The sequence below is a fragment of the Epinephelus lanceolatus genome, chromosome 6 (assembly GCF_041903045.1).
Source record: "Epinephelus lanceolatus isolate andai-2023 chromosome 6, ASM4190304v1, whole genome shotgun sequence".
Classification (NCBI taxonomy): Eukaryota; Metazoa; Chordata; class Actinopteri; order Perciformes; family Serranidae; genus Epinephelus; species Epinephelus lanceolatus.
The window spans coordinates 504,104-525,000 of NC_135739.1; the positions used below are offsets into that span (position 1 = coordinate 504,104).

The 20,897-nt window shown below is 46.2% G+C and overlaps 1 protein-coding gene across 1 annotated transcript in view; it reads right to left on the reverse strand.

Annotated features, from left to right (window-relative positions):
• Nucleotides 1–465: 465 nt before the first annotated feature.
• map1sa (microtubule-associated protein 1Sa) overlaps nt 466–20,897 on the reverse strand; it is a 26,235-nt gene continuing 5,803 nt past the window's right edge. Inside the window, exons 3-7 of the mRNA XM_033622338.2 lie at nt 19,377–19,459; nt 17,229–17,369; nt 13,851–16,878; nt 4,016–4,230; nt 466–3,932 (exon numbers count right to left, since the gene is read on the reverse strand). Coding sequence (XP_033478229.1) covers nt 3,777–3,932; nt 4,016–4,230; nt 13,851–16,878; nt 17,229–17,369; nt 19,377–19,459 — 3,623 coding nt within the window. The 3' untranslated portion in view covers nt 466–3,776. The remainder of the gene's footprint in view (nt 3,933–4,015; nt 4,231–13,850; nt 16,879–17,228; nt 17,370–19,376; nt 19,460–20,897) is intronic.

The window sequence follows — 20,897 nt, forward strand, 5'->3', positions numbered from 1 at the left end:
AGAGTACTCCACAGTACCAATACTGCAGCACCTACAGGTCAGAGCACAGTACCAATACTGCAGCACCTACAGGTCAGAGTACTCCACAGTACCAATACTGCAGCACCGACAGGTCAGAGTACTCCACGGTATCGATCAGTGATCGATCAGGTTCTATCAGTGATGGTTGTGTTGCTGCTGCGAGTCCAGCAGAGGGCGACATCACACCTTAAGAATCTAAACAAACATCAGTCATCAATAATGTCAACAGGTTAAAGTCACAACGATGAGCTGTATTGATCAAGTGAATCAATATCAAACTGAACTTTGGATCATTTACAGATAAAATCAGTTTCAGAGATGATTATTGTGATCAGTCACTGCTGACTTTCACCAAATTATCAGTTAGTTTATTGATCTTAAATTCTTACTTCCTGAATCAGAAACCGGCAGATTTTCACAATAAAACACACAGAACACGCTCTGTTAAAGGACTACTTTTATTTTGAAAGAACCATCAAAATTAGTGTTTCAGTACACAAATGACCAGTGTGTGTGTGTGTGTGTGTGTGTGTGTGTGTGTGTGTGCGTGTGTGTGTGTGTGCGCGTGTTGGGGGGGTGAAACCTTTTCAAAATAAAAGACATGTTGAACACATTTCTGGCTTGTTTGAGTCTGATTAAAGATCAATAATAAAGTTGTAATATTATAAAAACAAAGTCTTGATTCAGAGAAATGTAAATGCTCCATGTGTAAAAAATTCTGAGGAAAATTAATTTTCCAAAAAGTTAAAATATTCAGAGAATGAAGTTTTCATTTCAAAATATCAGAATAAATAAAATCACGAAAACAGGAAGTGGTCTGTGAATTAAACTTCAAGTTAAAAGTCTCGATATTCAAACTGTTTCTTGCTTAAAAAGATTCTCCAAAAATTCTGACCTGATTTAAATAACATTACAACTTTTCTGTGGAAATATTTGGACCTTAAGCTTGAAATATTATTTCATTTTGAAAGAACAGATCAATAAGCAGATATATTGGTAATAAAATCAGCTGTCTGGTCCTTTGACTCTCAGTTGAAACCTCTAATTAAACTCCATGAACTTTAACAACGATCACATTCGTGTGTTTAGCCCTTCACAGGTTCACGGATCAATAAACTTATTGATCAGGCTGGAGCTCGTACCAAAGATCAGACTCGGACCAGAAATTTAAAAAAGGAGAAAAATAAAATAAATAAATAAATTAAAGATTGAATTGTTTTGTGTTTTTTTAAAGGACGGTCGAGTTGTGTCTTCGTGGTTTCAGTTGTTTCTAAATTATAAAACAAAAAACATTAAAAACGTTAAAAAACTTTGTGATATTGATAAACTGATTTCTCCTCACAGATTCGAGTTGCTGCTTTAAATCATCTGAAATACTACAGGTCCCAAAATCCACTGCTGCAGGAGGCATCCAATCAGAGAGCTGATTCACTGTTTGGATCGATTCAGACATTTTGGACCAGCTCAGCAGCTGTGGAGCACACAGCAGCCGAGGCTCATGGGTAATGTAGTATTAAGATGTTTCTACCTGCAGCCGCGTGTCAACCTTCACTTCATCAAACTGATCAGAGGTCAGTGTGGAGGCAAAGTGTGGTCCCAAAAATCACCCAAACACCTTCAGCTGTGAACGTCACAAACTCTGTTGGATCAGAACATTCAACACCGAACACGCTCATCATCAAATTATTTCACAGTAACGAGATTAAGGTCCCAAAACTGTGGAGATAAAGTTCACCTCATCACCTGGAACATTCAGAATAACTACGAGACAACGATTCAGAAACGTGAGATAAAAATCTCAAACATACCTGAAACACACAAGTTCAAATATTTCAGATTTAGAGATCTTTTCTTTATGAAATAAAGACTGTGGAACTATGACAGTAAGAGTTACTTACGAGACAAACACGTCCCAACACTTCATAGCTACAGAATAAAGACCTCGTACTTCTGACATAATACAGATTATGTATGTTTGGGACAAAGATGTCATGATAATAAAATAAAGACTTTGTAAATACAGAATAAAAATCTCGTACTTTTGACGTAATAAAGATTGTGTCATTGTGAGATAAAGATTTCAAAGTTACGATAATTATCTTGAAGTTACAGGATTAAATTAGCAGGTAAAGAGGACGAATTAATTAAATAAAAACTCGTCTCATTTTAATGACATCATCATCTCTGTCATCTTTGTCATGTGACAAACACAGCAAGTGTCTGTTTGACTTTAAAACTAAAGAAATGGGACACATTGAACTGAACAAAGACAACCAGCACAGCTAATGCTAACAGGAGCTAACACCAGATAAAATTAGCTAACCTGAGCTAACACCAGCTAACACAATCTAACATTAGCTAAGGTTAGGGAACATTACCTAACACCAGCTAACATTTCCTAACATTGGCTACCTTACACAAGCTAATATTAGCTAACATGAGTTAACATTAACTAATTAACAAGCTAACATTAGCTAACTTGAGCTAACATTAACAAACATGAGTTAAAATTCCTTAACATGAGATAAAATAATCTTTCATGTTAACACAAGCTAACATTATCTAACATGAGTTCAAATTACCTGGCTAACATGTGCTAACATTACCTATCATTACCTAACACTAGCTAACATTAGCTAACATGAGTTAAAATTACCTGGCTAACATGAGCTATCATTACCTATCATTACCTAACACTAGCTAACATGAGCTAACATGAGTTAAAATTACCTGGCTTACATGAGCTAACATTACCTATCATTAGCTAACATGAGCTAACGAGTTAAAATTACCTGGCTTACACGAGCTATCATTACCTATCATTACCTAACACTAGCTAACATGAGCTAACATGAGCTAACATTACCTATCATTAGCTAACATGAGCTAACATAAGTTAAAATTACCTGGCTTACATGAGCTAACATTACCTATCATTACCTAACACTAGCTAACATTAGCTAACGTGAGTTAACATTAACTAACAAGCTACCATTAGCTAACATGAGCTTACATTACCTAATATTACTTAACAGAAGCTAACATTAGCTAGCATCAGTTAACATTACCTAACACAAGCTGATATGAGCTAACATGAATTAAAATCACTGGACATGAGCTGACATTACCTCGGATCTAATGATTATCTTGCTGTTTTATTAGTTTATATATATATATATATATATATATATATATATATATATATATATATATATATATATATGTATATATATATATACATATATATATATGCGCCCAGTTTAAAGAAACAATGATGTCATTAAATCCTTAAAAAGCAAATTGATTAAAACAACATCGGTGTTAAAATTCAGCCTCCTGCTAATGTGCTAATGTTTGTTAGCAGGTGAGCCGACGGTCCTGATCCAGCAGAGAGGAAGTGACAGGAAGTGAGCTGAGGTGACAGGAAGTGAGCTGAGGTGCCAGGAAGTGACAGGTGTTGCAAGTGCAGGGAATGTAAAGGAAACCGTTTCTTACTTGAGAGACCAGTATCTTGACTTCCTGTCTCGTGAACCTTCAGACTAAGAGCTGTGTGAGTAGTAACTGAGCATGCTTACTAAAATGACTTCACTGAAGGGGGCGGGGCTTTCAGATATTTAAGGAAACCTGATCAAACACATCCTCTCATTGGTCTGGTCAGAATGTAACCATGGCAACGATTAAAGTCTCCTCTGTCTCCACCTGTGCAGACGTCAGAGGTGAGGTGGGCGGGGCTTTCAGCGGGCGTGACTCTGGTCTCAGAACTCGACCTTGCAGGCGGGAAAGGTCTCCTCCTGCATGGCCACGGTGCTGTTGCTGCCCAGCACGGTGACTGACAGGTCCCTCTGCCTGTCATGGGTCTCCTGGTACCACTCATGCATCGCCAGCGAATCAAAGGTTGGGATCAGAGTCACCTGAGGACAGGTCATAAACAGGCCAATCAGAGAACAGATCATAAGAAGGTGAAGCAAACAAACATCAGTGGGCATTAACGGACCTGAACCTCCGGCCAGTTGCTCTTCCCCTCCAGCAGGGCGTCCAGGATGCTCCTCATTGCCACCTCCTTCACAGGGTTGTCTCCACTGATGATGTAATACGAGGAGCGAAGACGTCTGAACAACTCCAGGTCCACGGTGGAGGAGGCGCAGCCGGACGGCAGGTAGGCCAGGTCCACATAGACTGCAGAACCCTCAGAACCTGCAGCTTTAGAAGCTGACAAGAAGTCAGCCGAACGAGAAACACGTCATTAACACAACAGTTTTGCTGCTGCGTTCCACCATCACATGACGAGAACAATCAAAGGTTTGAAGCAGAGATAAAGGACCTGGTAATATAATAATAACAATAATAAACTTTATTTATATGTCATCTTTCATACAAAGCTCTTTGTCAAGACTTTTTGGTCAGGTTATGTGTACTAATAAGAAATGTGTATGATTTATTGAGCTGCTGCAGCCACTGTCTTCTTTTAACAGAGATATCTACCCTTTCTATTGTTTAGTTAAAACATTCATTTAGTTACGTTGTATGCCTGAGACCCTTTAAGGGGTTAATCGTGAGGGCGTACATAATATTCTTGTTTCACGTTGACGGCTCATTGTCGGCGAACCTTCGGCAGGAGCATACAGCCCGTCAGTAAGTAGCATAACAACTGCTAATGATGGTTAACTCATGAATAGATGGTCGTGTTGACGTTCACCACGCTATCCCGACGTGCCGTAGGTGGCTCATAATGTGTTGTTTACGAGCGTGATAGGCGTTCGGCCTCCGGCGTGAGTGTAGCGCAGCGCTCTCGGCCGGCACTCGGCTAACTCCCGGGAGCATTCTCGGCGGTCGGGGTTGGCCGGGACATGCCGGTGGTTGAGCGCTCGGTGGGCAAATGCGTACGGTGGTGTGGTGAACGGCAACTTTGACTCTGTGGTCTGTTGCAGAGCATTGTATTGTGTTTCATGCCTCTTGTAACTTATCGGCAGCGCGTCCAGTTGGTATACACAGGCCGTGTCTCAACACGTCCGTGCTGCCGTCTGGGGACTGCTTTGCGCGTGCTCCCGGTGTGCTAGGCTTTCTGGGAGATGTAGTAAATGTGGTTGATTTGGGTCTTCTGTGATGTATTTGAAATTATTACTTATGTAAATGGTGTGCAGGTAGATTCTTGTTATATGTATGGCAATAGTAGCTGATGGGGTAATAATTAACCAGCTTACAAACATGTTTTATTAATGGAAAAAAGTGGAAACATCTGTTCAGCAATCTCAGTTTCACATGTAACTTTTTGCATCTGTTTTTGTTGTTTCAGGTTTATGACCTGTGGTCATTTTGTTATCAAAATAAAGAAGACAAAAAGGAAAACATGAGTTATAACTTTGTGTGCTGCCTGTCGAGCCTTGTCGGAGGGCTGAAATGTAAAAAAGATCCGAACAGTCATAAACTGCGGCCCCGGCTCTGGAGAAAACCAGGCCGGATAACCTTGAAGCAAGGACAAAGCTCGAAGACTATTTAACCAATCTGACTGTGAGCTAACAGCCCATCCATAAATGCTGTCTGCTCATCTGCTAACCTGCTAGCCGAGGAATAAAGTAGCTAAAGCCAAGAAAAAGGGACAGTGTCTAAAAGCCCAGTAGAGGCAATCGACTATTTGAGCCCAGGTGGCATACACAGCTTATACTGTTGGTTAACGCAAGAAAAATTAGCAAGATGGCAACAACAAAGGAGGAGCTGGAGAGGCTTAAGCAGAAGCGTTCAGCAGCCCAGACCGCATTCACCAAAAGAGCCAACCATCTCACCTCCAGGGCTAGCACACTGGGAGAAGGTGAAATGAGAGATGAGTGGAGGACCTTTAAAACGGAGCACTCCAGAGTCAGAGATGCTGGGTTTGAGTATGCCACAGCCCTGAGAGAAGCAGACGGTGGCCAGACCGAAGAAAAGGCGGAGCACATTGACGAAAAAACAGCGGTGTGCGACCGTAAGTTTGATGAAACTCAACAGATCGTCCTAACAAGCTTCTGGACCAGATTCGCTGAGGAGGCAATTACCACCCTCGCTGATGAAGCTGAATCAGCTATGGACCAGGCTGAGGCAACCGACTACCGGCAAATGACCAGGAGGCAGCGCGACCTGATGAATAGGAGCCTGGAACGGGAGGTCTTCGAGCTCGACAGAGAGTTGAATGAGTGGATGAACTTGATTCCTAGACCCAGGATAACGGAGTCGAGAGACCGTATAAGGAAGCTGAAGAAACGACGTGAGAAACTGTGGGATGAGTGGGTGTGGCAAGGCAGTATTCAAGGCTGGGACCTGTCCGGAGTCGAAAAGGAGGAGCCAGATGCTGATTATGCTGATCTGTTCTGTACGACATCTATTGCACGTCTGTCCGTCCTGGAAGAGGGATCCCTCCTCAGTTGCTCTTCCTGAGGTTTCTACCGTTTTTTTTTTCCCCATTAAAGGGTTTTTTTTTGGGGAGTTTTTCCTTATCCGCTGTGAGGGTCTTAAGGACAGAGGGATGTCGTATGCTGTAAAGCCCTGTGAGGCAAATTGTGATTTGTGATATTGGGCTTTATAAATAAAATTGAATTGAACTGAATTGAAAATTGAATTGAATAGACGAAGAGGTAGAGCAAAACCAAGACGGAGTGCAGAACAAGACCGGTGGAGAAGCAGCGTCTGATGGTGCTCAACCCGACTCTGACCCGTTCGACCCTGTAAACACGCAACCCCTGTTGGGCAGCGTCCAGCCTAGCTTGCCTAGCGTACCCCCCAATCTCAGCTATGGTGTACTTCCGAATGCTGCAAGCACCCCACGTGGGACTTTCAGCACACTGCAAAGTGGTTCCGGCATGAACCCTGGGACTTACAATGTCAAGCCCCTGATCAGTCTTGAGCGGGCATGCCTGCCCACGTTCTCCGGTGACATGAGGGATTACTACCGTTGGAAAGCTGAATGGGAAGACCTGCAGCGACTGGGAAACCCACACGGATTGGAGAATGTGAGGAAATTCCACCTTCTGGGCAGCCTAGGCGACAAAGTCAAGAGGGACTTCGTGTTGTCCAGCTGCGGGACCGCGGATGACATGTTCAGGCTCCTGGACAATAAGTACGGAAACAAGCCAAAGATAGTGCTGCTAATCTCAAAAGAAGTGCAAGGACTTCCCCCTGTAAAGGGAAACAACCCTAGAAAGACAATTGAACTGATTCAGGCTGTGGAGAGAGCGCTTCATGATCTCCAAGTCCTAGGGGAGGAAGATGCTGTGAAAAATCGGGTAGTGGCACAGTCAATTGAGAGTAAGCTTCCTGACTCCCTAAAAGAAAAATGGCTAACGCATAAGAACGACCCCGCAAGCGGCTTTTCATCGCGCAACCACTTTGATTGTCTACTGCAATACCTCAAAAAGCAGGAGGCCATTCTCGAGGAGTTAGATCAGCTGCAGCCCAGTCCAGCGGACAAGCCTGAGAGGGTGAAGGAAAAGAAGGCATTCACCAAAGCCACATCAGGGAATGCTCAAAAAATCTCTCAATCGGATTCATGCACCGCGTGTGGAGATGATGTCCACGCTGGCAGACTGTTTGCCTGCAAAGTCTTCAAGAAGCTCAACCTGTCGAGTAAGAAGGCTCAACTGAAGAAAGCAGGAGCATGTTTCAAGTGCTTGCGCCATCATGGCGAAGATGGCAGTTGCACCCAAAAATATCTCTGCTTGAAGGACGACTGCCGGAAAGGAGGGTCCTCAGACCACAACTACTTGCTCTGTCCGAAGCCACAGATCAAGAAGAAGGATAAGACAAGCGGAGAGCAGAGAGATCCAAAGGTGGAGAAAAGAGGACTTGGGCTGACCGACAAACAGGAAGAGCTCCTTGCCAAGCTCTCTCCAGAGCTGAAAGCAGAGTTCAAGGAAGCTTTCTCAAATAAAGTTTCAACAACAGTATGCACCAGCACCAGTAACGAGCTGCAAGAGTACCCAGTCGTAATGATGCTACTGGAAGTTACAACAAACTCGGGCCAGCTAGTCGGCGCTTTGATTGACCTTGCGTCCGATACTAATTACATCACAAATGACACAGCCGAGCGTCTCAAGCTGAATGGTGAGAACGTCATAATGATAGTCCAAGGAGTTGGAGGAATGGAGAAGACGGTTGCTACCAGAAGGTATACCCTGAGGCTGAGAGTAAAGACCCCCAAGGGTACAGTAACAGAGCACAAACTTCTCTGTTACAGTTTGGAAAACATAGCAAAGGTGAACCAGGCAGTCACATCACAGCAACTACAGAAGTTTTTCCCTGATGTTGCAGCCAAGGATTTGGTCCGCCCCGAGAAGATTGACCTGCTAATTAGTCACAGGGAAGGTCGCCTGGTCCCACAGCCAATCAAAGTGGAGGGAGACCTCATCCTCTGGGATGGTCCCCTGGGTAAGACCGTGGGCGGAACCCATCCTGACCTCTTTGAGGTGGTAGACCTTGCAGTGCACAGGTCCGAAACTCACTTTGCAAGGTCAATGAGAGCAGCTTCAAGGGCGTACAGAGAGATCCTTGTGGGCCCGGCAAGATTTAGCGAAGCCCAGGTGAAGAATGGAGAAACAATCACCCGGAGAACTGCGACTACCAACAAGGAAGTCTTAGAGTGGTTCAAGTGGGACAGCGTCGGTGCAGCCTGTGACCCTCAATGTGGTGGCTGCAAATGCGGTAGGTGTCCCCCTGGAGGCAAAGAAATGACCCTAGGGGAAGAAAGGGACCTAGAGAAAATCAAAGAATGCCTCACCTACGTGCAAGCAGACAAACACTGCGAGACCCCTCACTGGGACGCAGCTTACCCATGGAAAGGTGACCCTGCGACGCTGCCTGACAACCGACGTGCAGTGGAGGCAACCTTTCTAAACACGGAAAAACGTCTCGAGAGGGAGCCGGAGTGGAAGGCTGCGTATAGAGAACAAATCCACGAGATGGTCTCAAGGGGAGCTGCCGCTAAACTCACTAAAGAGGAGACCGACAGTTGGAAGGGACCGAAGTGGTACATCAGTCATCTAGTCGCGCCAAATCCTCACTCAACCACTACCCCTGTGAGAATCGTTTGGAATAGTAGCCAAGAGTTCCTGGGGGTAAGTTTGAACGACCTCCTTCACAAGGGTCCAGACGTCCTCAATGCGATTAGAGGAGTCCTTTTAAGGTTCAGAAGTGGGTTGTACGCTGCCTTAGGTGATGTAAGAAAAATGTACAACTCCGTTTGGCTGAAGGACAAAGAAGTCCAGCTTCACCGCTTCCTCTGGAGAGACAGCCCAGAGGATAAGATCGAAGTCTTCGTCGTTGTCAGGGTCAACATCGGCGATAAGCCTGCTGGCTGCATCGCTCAGGTCTCCATGAGAGAAACGGCAAACCTGCCCCAGTTCGCTGCCATGGTTGAAGAGCGCCGGGTTCTGGTAGAAGACAGCTATGTGGACGACATCTTGACGTCCCATGATAAACCTGAAGACGCTGGAAAAGATCACCAAAGGAGTGGAAAAGATCTTAAAGGCTGGGGGCTTCTCCCTTAAACCATGGGTCTTGTCTGGCCAAAGTGGGAGGTCAGGAGTTACAGCCAACTCTAGTGACAGCAGAGGAGTCATGTCTGCACCTAAAACTCTGGTGTTACCCAACCAAATGCAGGACGAAGAGAGTAAAGCACTGGGAGTCGGATATGAACCAGAGACCGACAAACTTCGCGTGATGACGTCCATCAACTTCTCGAAAAAGCGAGGCAAAATGAGAACGGGACTTGACTTGTGCGAAGATGAAGTCAGAAGTAACACTCCAAATCCCTTGACGCGTCGAGTGCTGTTAAGTCAGATTGCTGCATTCTACGACCCCATTGGTCTAGCCACACCTGCTAAGCAGAAAGGGGTGATGCTCGTGAGAGAATCCTACCAAGAAGCGGGGAAAGACAACCCAATAAAGGATACTTGGGATGACCCTCTGTCGCCAAAACTCTGGGAGGCGTCCATAAGACTCTTCGAGGAGTATGTGAGACTTGGCCAGATCAGGTTCGAGAGAAGCCTCACGCCACCAGGAGTCATAGGCCACCCAGTGGGAGTCACGTTTTCAGATGGGAGTGAGGCTTCCTATGGTGCTGTGCTCTACCTCCGGCGGAAGACGCAGAATGGGGTCGTCGTAAGATTGGTTGAGTCAAAGGCCAAACTTACTCCCCTTGACCAAAAAGGGGACGTGATTAAGGCAGAGTTATGCGGTGCTGTCTTCGCAACCCGTCTGAAAAGGTACTTTGAGAAGCACTGCCGCATCGAGGTCGTGCACTGGATCCACTTCATAGATAGCCAAACAATCCTGGGAGCGATCCAAAAGGATAGCTATGGCTATCAGACCTTCTTTGCGAACCGCATCGGAGAAATCCAGAAGGCTGGACCAATAGAAGACTGGAGATGGGTTGAGGGCAACCTCAACATAGCAGATATTATTACAAGGGGAGCATCTCCTGAGGAGCTTGATGAAGAGTCGGAGTGGCAAAGAGGCCCTGAGTTCCTAAGATGGCCGGAAGCTGAGTGGCCAGTGAAGATGGCCAGTGAGATAGTGACCACCATTGCTGATGATGTAAAAAGGCTTAGGAGAAAAGCTTTCTCAGCTGTGGTCACCAGGGCTCAGTCGCAAAAGACATCTGGCCCCAGCAGAACCGACGTCGACCTGGACTCGGGAGACTCCACGGATGAAGATGGTTGTTCCGCGCTGCAGCAACTGCTAAAAGGCCGGGATCCAAATCCAGCTGCGGAGAGGCCAAGAAGGAAACCCTGGGGTGTAGATCTCGTGCACCTTGTGGAGCCCAGGCGATTCAGTACCTTGTTAAAACTGTGTGGGACCGTCGCCTGGACTCGACGAGCTGCGGAATCCTGGCTAAATAGAAAACAGCAAGCCTCGAGTCCAGCAAAGTGGGAGGCAAAGGGCTCTAAGCTGTCCGTGGAAGAAAGGATAACGGCCTTCCAAGACCTGGCCCTTGCAGCCCAGGACGGTGCAGAATTTCACAACACGACCCTGAACCGCCTGGTTGTGACCAGGGATGACAACACAGGACTCTTGCTGTGTGGCGGTAGAGTCCAATCTTGGAATGAAGATGGAACGGCTGTACCGTTAATCCCTTTCCAGTCGTGGCTGGGGACTTTGCTAGCAAGAGAAGCTCATGAAGCGAATCATGAAGGCGTTGCTGCCACACTGCTGCGCACAAGGAAAAAGGCCTGGGTAGTGCAAGGTCGAAGGACAGTCAAGAAAGTGGTCAACGAATGCATCACTTGTAGGAAGAATAGAGCCAGACTGTGCCAGCAAGTGATGAGCGACCTCCCTCAGGAACGTACCAGAAGAGCAAATCCATTCGAGTATACCACACTGGACCTCTTCGGCCCCTTCGAGGTGAGGGACGCTGTTAAGAAAAGAACTAAGAAAAAGGTCTGGGGAGTAGTGTATTGCTGCATGGCTTCTAGAGCCGTCCATGTCGACCTCGTCGATGACCAGTCTTCTGAAAGCTTTCTTCAGGCCTACACTCGATTCACTGCTTTGAGGGGGCATCCGAAGAAGCTATGGTCGGACAGAGGCTCAAATTTCGTGGGCGCTAGACCTGCACTGGGAGAGTTACACAGACACCTGGCCTGTTTACAGAGGGCATCTGTTGAGAACGTGGCTGCCAGGAATGGCACTGAGTGGCAGTGGGAATTCCATCCTGCGGACGCGTCCCACAGGAACGGAGCAGCCGAGGCAGCGGTTAAGCTCATTAAAAGAGCTCTTCACAGCCTCGGTGGAACAACCGGCTGCTACACCTGGGGGGAGTTCCAAATCCTTCTGTACTCTGCAGCTAACTTGACCAATGAGCGGCCCATCGATGCCAAGGCACAGGAGCAGGAGGACGCAGTGGAGTACTTGACTCCTAACTCCCTTATCCTAGGGCGTACCGGACAGGGAGGAGACATGCATGGAATCGAAGTGGAAACCCACCCTTGGCGCAGGCTGAGGGCTGTCCAGGCTGGAGTGGACAGGTTCTGGTCGAAGTGGAGTGAGCTGGCAGGCCCAAACTTGTTCATCCGGCACAAGTGGCACCGAACAGAGAGGAGCGTCAAAATTGGAGATGTGGTCTGGATAGCAGACCAAAATGCTCTGAGAGGACAGTTCCGGCTCGGCCGGGTCGCCGCTACGTATCCTGACCAGAAGGGGGTGGTCAGGGACGCGGACATGACAACCTGCTTGGGTCTTCCTGCCCATCTTGTGTCCAGGGCCCGGAGGAAAAACTCTGACTTGCCCACGACCATCGTCCTACGCAGGGATGTGCGGAGGTTGGTGGTCTTGATTCCAGTTGAGGACCAACAAAAGTAAAACAAGTCCTTGCCAAGGGTACCTAAGAGACTCTGTTTGCTTTAGTTAGCAGGTAACCCTGGGAGGCAACTGAGTGATTAGAGGGCAAACCTACACTCAGTAGGAGGAAAGGTGGTGGAGCCTACCTCCTTAGTTAGCTTTTGTTCTCATGTTGGTCTAAATCATGAAAGCGTTTGGACTTCTAGAAGGACACTTTCATTCGCAAACCGCTTTAGTTTCCATGTTTGGATACCTGTAAAGACAAGACTTTAAGTTCGAGATTCCCACTGAAAGACTCAAGTGACTGTTGTGTTAATTGTGGCCTCCTTGGATCTTTGATCAGTCGGCCAAGTGGGAGGTGTCAAGACTTTTTGGTCAGGTTATGTGTACTAATAAGAAATGTGTATGATTTATTGAGCTGCTGCAGCCACTGTCTTCTTTTAACAGAGATATCTACCCTTTCTATTGTTTAGTTAAAACATTCATTTAGTTACGTTGTATGCCTGAGATCCTTTAAGGGGTTAATCGTGAGGGCGTACATAATATTCTTGTTTCACTTTGACGGCTCATTGTCGGCGAACCTTCGGCAGGAGCATACAGCCCGTCAGTAAGTAGCATAACAACTGCTAATGATGGTTAACTCATGAATAGATGGTCGTGTTGACGTTCACCACGCTATCCCGACGTGCCGTAGGTGGCTCATAATGTGTTGTTTACGAGCGTGATAGGCGTTCGGCCTCCGGCGTGAGTGTAGCGCAGCGCTCTCGGCCGGCACTCGGCTAACTCCCGGGAGCATTCTCGGCGGTCGGGGTTGGCCGGGACATGCCGGTGGTTGAGCGCTCGGTGGGCAAATGCGTACGGTGGTGTGGTGAACGGCAACTTTGACTCTGTGGTCTGTTGCAGAGCATTGTATTGTGTTTCGTGGCTCTTGTAACTTATCGGCAGCGCATCCAGTTGGTATACACAGGCCGTGTCTCAACACGTCCGTGCTGCCGTCTGGGGACTGCTTTGCGCGTGCTCCCGGTGTGCTAGGCTTTCTGGGAGATGTAGTAAATGTGGTTGATTTGGGTCTTCTGTGATGTATTTGAAATTATTACTTATGTAAATGGTGTGCAGGTAGATTCTTCTTATGTGTATGGCAATAGTAGCTGATGGGGTAATAATTAACCAGCTTACAAACATGTTTTATTAATGGAAAAAAGTGGAAACATCTGTTCAGCAATCTCAGTTTCACATGTAACTTTTTGCATCTGTTTTTGTTGTTTCAGGTTTATGACCTGTGGTCATTTTGTTATCAAAATAAAGAAGACAAAAAGGAAAACACGAGTTATAACTTTGTGTGCTGCCTGTCGAGCCTTGTCGGAGGGCTGAAATGTAAAAAAGATCCGAACAGTCTTTACAATAGGAGCAGTATAAGCCCTGCAGTTCGGACGTCTGTAAGTTCGAAAGTGTTTCTGAGTTTCTGAGAGAGTGTTGTAAAATATTTGTAGAGTACTCTGTGTCATGTTTTCAGGACGGTGCCTGCCTACCTGAGGACGAAGGTTTTGCAGGTGCGACTCTGGAGCCTCCCAGTGAATTTCGGGATGACGGCTTCATGTCGATGCTGGAGGTCATCTTCAGGGAGCCTGTGGAGGTACCGACCTTTGACTTTCCGTTCTGGGCTGTGGTACTTCCAGAGGTCGCCTTCATCGTCGTACCGGTTGGTTTCTTGGTCTTGGTGGCTGAACTCTTCAGACTACGGCTGCCCTCCGTGTCGGCCATGCAGGCTCCAGGCTGGGGTGGTAACGGGGGCAGATCTTTGACCGGGGCTGGCGGCGGGTCGTGTCCTCCTCTGTGGGAGTAGTGGGGACTCGGGTGATCTTGTGGATGAGTGGGTGGGAAAAGGCCACTGGAATCATCATCAGACTCCATGTCTGCTGTGATGGAGGGACAGTCCTCTGTACAGGGCGGGACGTCAGAGTCCGTGGCCGTCAGGAGGGAGTCGCTGACTGATGTGGGTGGAGTTTCTTGGCTGTAGGCTGAAGGACAGCCGCTGCTGCTTTGATCCTGTGAGTGGTTGTTGTTGTCGGAGATGTCTAGTGAGTCAGCAGCGGCGAAGCCAGGGCTAACATGCTGCTGATGGTTCTCTGGAGTCTTGGGGTGCTGGAACTCACAGGGCGACACCAAGCAGAGATCAACATCATGTGGAACATCTGAGATAAGCTCTGATATCCCGTGGACGTGCTCTTCTGAGCAGCTATTATGGTTGGACCTCAGAGGTAGGGAGTCCGAGTCGCTAACGTGTCCGTTAGAGTAGACTCTGTCTGCGGCAGGTCCTCTGGGCGACACAGCAGCCGGTGGAAGTGTTTGCTCTAAAGAAACCGATAGAGATTCATCGACTTCTGTGGAGTGAGGAGAGCCAACCTCAGCCGGCAGGGAGGTGATGGTGGGGGAGGAGTCTGGCATGATGTCTTTGAAAGGACTGAGCGTCAACAGACTGGATTGTTTGTCCTGAGAGGAGGAGGAGGAGGAGTTCTCCACAGCGTCCCTCGGGGAGCTCAGGTCGGACGTCCTACAACCTCCCTGGTTATAATCCTCAAAGCCCAGACTGGACCCTCGCACCCCAAGGCTTCTGTCCTCACCTAAAACCTGAATGTCCTCCTCAGAGGATGGATGGAAAGGCTTGCGACCTGCACAGTTAGAGACGTGGTCCGTCTCCACACAGCGAAACTTCTCTGGACTCTCCACTGTGCAGGTCTGGTTTCCGTTGGCCTGTTCTCCATCAGGACTCGTGACTGCAGTGATCACAGAGTTCTGATTTCTGTTCCTGTTGTTGTCTTCCAGTCGAAGTCTTTCAAATTCAGCCGTCATGTCCTCAGGTGTGGACACCTTGGACCGATCTGCCTCCTTCTGGTTTTCCTGCTCCTTTGGACCTGGTTTACCTTTTGTCCCTTTATTCAAAGTGTCTTTCTTTGGGAGAGTCCCATCTTTCTTCAGAGACCCACTCTTGCCCAGACCTTTCTTTACGTCTGTACTTCCTGTTGAAGCTGCACTTGTTGCTTTCTTCACTTCTTTAACAGCTGGTTTTGCAGTTTTCTTCTCCTCTGCTTTGACGTCCTTCTTGCTGTCTTTTTTTGGTTCAGGTTTGATGTCTTTCTTTGGTTTTGCACTTAGAGTTTCCTTCTTTACCGCTTCTTTCTTCTTCTCTCCACTCTCTTCTTTCTTTACAACAGCAGCAGCGACCTTCTCGTCCTTCTTTTTCACTTCCTTTTTCTCTTCTTTTGACGTGTCTTTCTTTGGGACAAGTTTCTCAGCAGGTTTTGATTTAGCGTCTGCGTCCTTCAGTTTGGACTTTTCATCCCATTCCTTCTTATCTTTCGGAGCGGCGTCACTTGCTGCCTTTGGCTTTGTTTTCACCTCCTGTCTCTTGACGTCTACTCGTCCAAGCTTGTCTTTCTGTAAGGCACTAATGGGTCTGGAGTCCTTGGACTGTGACTTAAGGCTTTCCCGACTCTCTGCTCGTTTTGGTTGTTTCTCTGTTTTGGATGTTTCGAGGTCCTTGAAACACACAACCGGATGTTTGAGGAAATCCAGATGTTTGAGTTTTTCAAGTCCATCCAGAATTTTGGTCTGCGGCGTGCACCCTGGGAAAAGGACCCGGATGATCTTCTCCAGAGGACTGGAGGGATGCCAGACCAGCAAAGCACAAATGGACACAAGGCATGGCAGTGGAAGATCTGAGCCTTTTACGTTTGATCCGTTGTTTGGCCAAGTCTGCATTAAAGCTTCGAGGTGTTTGCTGCCGCTGACTGGATTCAGCGGGTACAGCTCCAGACGACCCACTCCCATCTTCTGAAACAAGATAACTGGTTCTATACTGGGTCCGTTAGAGCGGCTGAGAGGTTCAGGTTTAATTGAAAGTCTCTGTAAATGCTGCAGGGTGAGAGCCACCTGGTCGCAGCTTCGCAGCTCACTGGGATCTCCTCGCAAGGACTTCAGTCTGTCGGGAACATTGAGGAAGACCACCCCGATCTCAGGCGAGATGAGGTTCTTCATCCAGTCCTCTTCAGTCTGAGCTCCAGCAGACTCCTCCTCCTGCTCTGCCACTTTCCTCAGAAGCAGACTGTTCAGTCCGGGCAGGTTGTCCACGCCGATGTGAGTCAGGAGCACCGAGTCAATTCTGTCCAGGTGTCGAACCAGTTTCCAGAAGCAGGAGCAGGGATCGGAGCCGCCATTCACCAGGACGTTAAAACCATTAACAGCAAAGAAAGCAGAGTCCCCCCTCCCCCCAGGGAAGATGTAGCAGCAGGGCCGAGAGAGTTTCAGGAATCCCACGGTGCTTGGGGGCTCCAGGAGCTCGAAGGGCGACTCGGGCTCCAACGACTCCGACAGGTACTCTGTGAACTCCTGCAGACCCTCCATCTCTGGGAGGACAATGGGAGGGTTGATCTGGATGTTGATGTAGTCCTGCAGGTTGTGTTTGTCCAACGCAGAGTGTCTCCAGAGACCAAAGTCTGGACAACTGAGGGTGAGACTGGACTTCACCGCCGGGTCTGCATTGCTCAACAACTCTCCAACCTTCAGAATAGAGAGACATCAAACACGTCATCATCATCATCACCATCATCACCATCATCATCATCATCATCATCACCATCATCACCATCAACATCATCATCAGGAGCCTGAATATTAACACACTTGTTCTGTCCGACCAACAGTTCACTGCTATTAATCATAAAGATCAGATACGGTTATTGATCCCAAGCAAAGACATTCAGGTCCATCTACAGTTTTACAAACAGATAGTTTAAGATCACTTCAACAGAGATTTTGGATCACACACATTAACACACACACACACACACACACACAGAGTATTGATCAGAGTGAGTATCAGTATCGATCAGTATCAGTGGCGTTCTGACCTCCTCGTCAGTGAAGATGTGGATGAAGTCGCTCAGAGAGAAGCAGCCTCTCTGTAACACGATGTCTCCGGACTCTTCCACACACTGACCAGCCAGAACCAGAAGTTTGTGTCGCGAAGAGTCACAGACCAGCCGCCGCACCTGAGCGCACAAACAGGAGATACATTATCGGAGGAGGAGGAGGAGGAGTCAAGTCAGACAGGGAAGGGCTAACAGATGTTTATGTTTATGTTTATTTCGGTCATTCAACAAAAAGTACAACGCAGCACAACGTAGTGTCTCTCTAAGGTTATGACGCCTACTCTTCTCACCTTGTTACAACTAGCAGAAAAAATATATTTTGTGAAGATTCATAATTTACACTATTTCCTGTTCAAGTTGAAATGCAAAGGCAACAATACCAACTGATTACACATCCCCAGTTGACAATTTCCCGCAGCAACAAACAAAACTTAAAATACCTAATTCCCAAAAATCAAACATTTTGCTTGTATGTGTCTGAGGAGACTTTAAATCTTTGAAATGTCTCACATCATTTCAATTCATCCTCAAGATTGTTCCATGAATTCACCTCCTTTATAGAGATGGACATACATTTAATATTAGTCCTAGCTCTTATTTTTTAAAGTTCATACTTACAATCTTTTTTTTCAAACATATTTACAATTTTACTCTGTAATAAGTTGTTATGAACTTTATACATTATCTGCGCAATCTTGTAATCTACTAAATCCTGGAATTTAAGTGCTCTTAATTTTACAAATAAACCATTAGTGTGCTCTCTGTACTGTGATCTTGTGATGATTCATATGGCTCTTTTCTAGGGCTGTAGTCTCCTGGTCGACTAGTCGATTATTTGGTCGCTATGCTCTCGTCCGACCAAATTCTCATTGGTCGAATAATCGCTGCGTTACTTTCATAAGGAGAAAAGTGCTACATCAACAGCTTTCCAGGATTAATCCATTATTTCCTGCGGGGGGGGACAGGCTAAGTTACCTGTGAAAATGGGGGTGTTTTCAAAACACCCCTGTTGTTGACAGAAAGTTGGACTCGCCCACCCTCACGCTCAGTGTCGCGGTGACGCAGACCTCCTGTCTGTTTAATATAAGACAGTTGTTTTGTCGGTGAATGTTGTGAGTTGTAATGGAGCCAAATTATGTGCCGATACCTTTGTTACATGTTGCTGTTGTCCCTGGTTTTATATGAGAAGAGGAAAAGCTAGGCTAATATATACAATGTAAAATGCCATAGGCTTGTGCTAATAACGTTAGCATGTTGTATTTGTGGGGAAAATGTGTCCAGATAAAGAAAAGTGTTTGTCATTGCTGCGATTTATAGTGAAGCCAGTTTGCATACTTGTGTTTGAAATTGTCTCTATTAAGCCATGTTTAATGTGTGTTTACTGTGTGTTTAATGTGTGTTTAATGTGTTTTGAATCAACTAAACTTTACATCACTTAACACAGTCCTCCACCACCGACTAGTGTTTTGGAGGTGTAACTGCAGAGTGACACAGACACACCAACGCAGAAGTAAAAATAACGTGCAGATTTTTTTTTCCCCCACAACTAATCGATTAGTTGAAGATTATGTGCGACTTTAGTCGACCAAGATTTTCTTTGTTTGACTACAGCCCTACTGTTTTCTGTAAAATAAAGACTGATAGAGTGTCTTGTATGCATTTCCCCAAATCTCCAGGCATGATGTTTGGAACAATTAATGAGCAGTACATGATATACAGAGCCTACCTGTTGAACAGATCCTTGGTCTTATATAGTGTTGCTATCGACCGTGATATTTTTGATTTTACATGATTAATATGCATTTTCCAGCTTAATTTACTCTCCAGTATGACACCCAACATTTTTGTTTCATTCACTCTTTCTATTTCCACATCATCCATTCTTACTTTAACCTCATTAATCTTGCAGTTTTCAAAGATCATAAACTTTGTTTTGCTTGTATTTAACTTATTTACATCAAACCATTTCTCGACTAGTTTAATTTCCTGTTCAACAGTTTTAACAAAGTCTTTTAAGTTACTCCCAGAATAGAAACATTGGTGTCATCTGCAAATAGAATACTGTTTAAACAGCTGGACACTTTAAATACAAAATAGATCATTAACACTGTTAGTGTCTCCACTCACCTCTGAGCAGACAAAGTCATGAGCCGGATTCACAACAACCTGAGTGTCCAGAACGTCTCCGCGGTGCTGCAGCGTCCTCTGACCTGCAGGACAAACACATCAGCTGTTCACTACACTGACAGGAAGTCAACATGCTAACAGCTAGCCCTCATATCAGTTCTACTGAGCACTGAAGAGAACAACAGCAGGAAATTGTCACTAACAGTTTCACAGCTAGCTCGTCCCAACAACTCAGACATTAAAATACTGTTAAAAAACAAACTGTGAGACTTTAACTCTTTCATTACGGATGAGGTGTTGAAGGTGAGAACATGACTCTGTATGAAGCAGCAGAACAGGACATCCAAGGCCTCAGGCAGGACATGAACATGTGTGAGTGAACGCTGGACAGAGGAGCTCAGTGTCAGACTGCAGGACGAGTGGACGAGACGTAAGACATGCTGCCATTGGTCATCCAGTAAAACACCTCCCACTTCCTGCTCCCATCGATCTCTCTGTTCGACAGCTCCAAGCTTCAGATTCAATTTTTATTTAATGGTTTTATTAAATTTGTGTCTGTTGATTCTGTTGAAAGTCGTCAGAGACACATTAAGATCAAACATCTGCGATAACTGCAGAGCGTCATTACGGTTATTAAACACACATCAAAGAATCGACTCCAAAAATCACATCATGTTTTTAGCTCATGACATATTCTGCTTCAGGTCAGAAACAGTGGGACATTACATCTCATCCTTTCATCAGTGACTTTGTTAAACTGAAGAGTTTCTTAGGGTGATGACACCATAAAACATGACGGCAGACATTCAAAGCTTCATGTGAACCTGTTTGTAGAAGCCGCTGGGTATTAACTGTTTTATCAGGGCTCAGCAGCCAATGAGGAGTCTGTGGAGGGTCTGTGGAGGGTCTGTGGAGGTCTGTGGAGGGTCTGTGGAGGTCTGTGAGGGTCTGTGGAGGTCTGTGAGGGTCTGTGGGGGTCTGTGGGGGTGACGAGGGAATTAAGATTCTGTTTAAAATGAAAAAACCTGAGAGGATCAAACTTATTTAACACTCTGCAGAGGACAGAAAAGATCCTTAAAGTATTTCACTGCACCAATAAACGCTCCCACTGGTGGGTCATGTGACAACCGGCTGGTAACGAATGATGTCATATTACAGGGAAACAGGAAGATAAAACGTGTCTGAGGAGAGAATCATACGACTCAGACAGAGTCTGGGTTTATATTTGATCAGAGCTGATCTCAGTTCACACAGACATGGCGCCATAGAGCCGCAATGACGTCCCATCTTTACACCTCCTTTGTGTTTTCACACAGAACCAAACAGCGGCGGCATCATGTGGCTCCAGTGTGTGATTTCAGACAGCATTATGACATCACAGACAAATATCAATCTGAGATAAATATGGAGGAGAAGTTGGTCATTGTTTACATCTGTCCCACAGACAGACAGGAAGTAGATCAGCTCTGCACTCAGGGTTTCTGGTTTGTAGGCTATGACATGGTGCTGGTTATCGCTTAG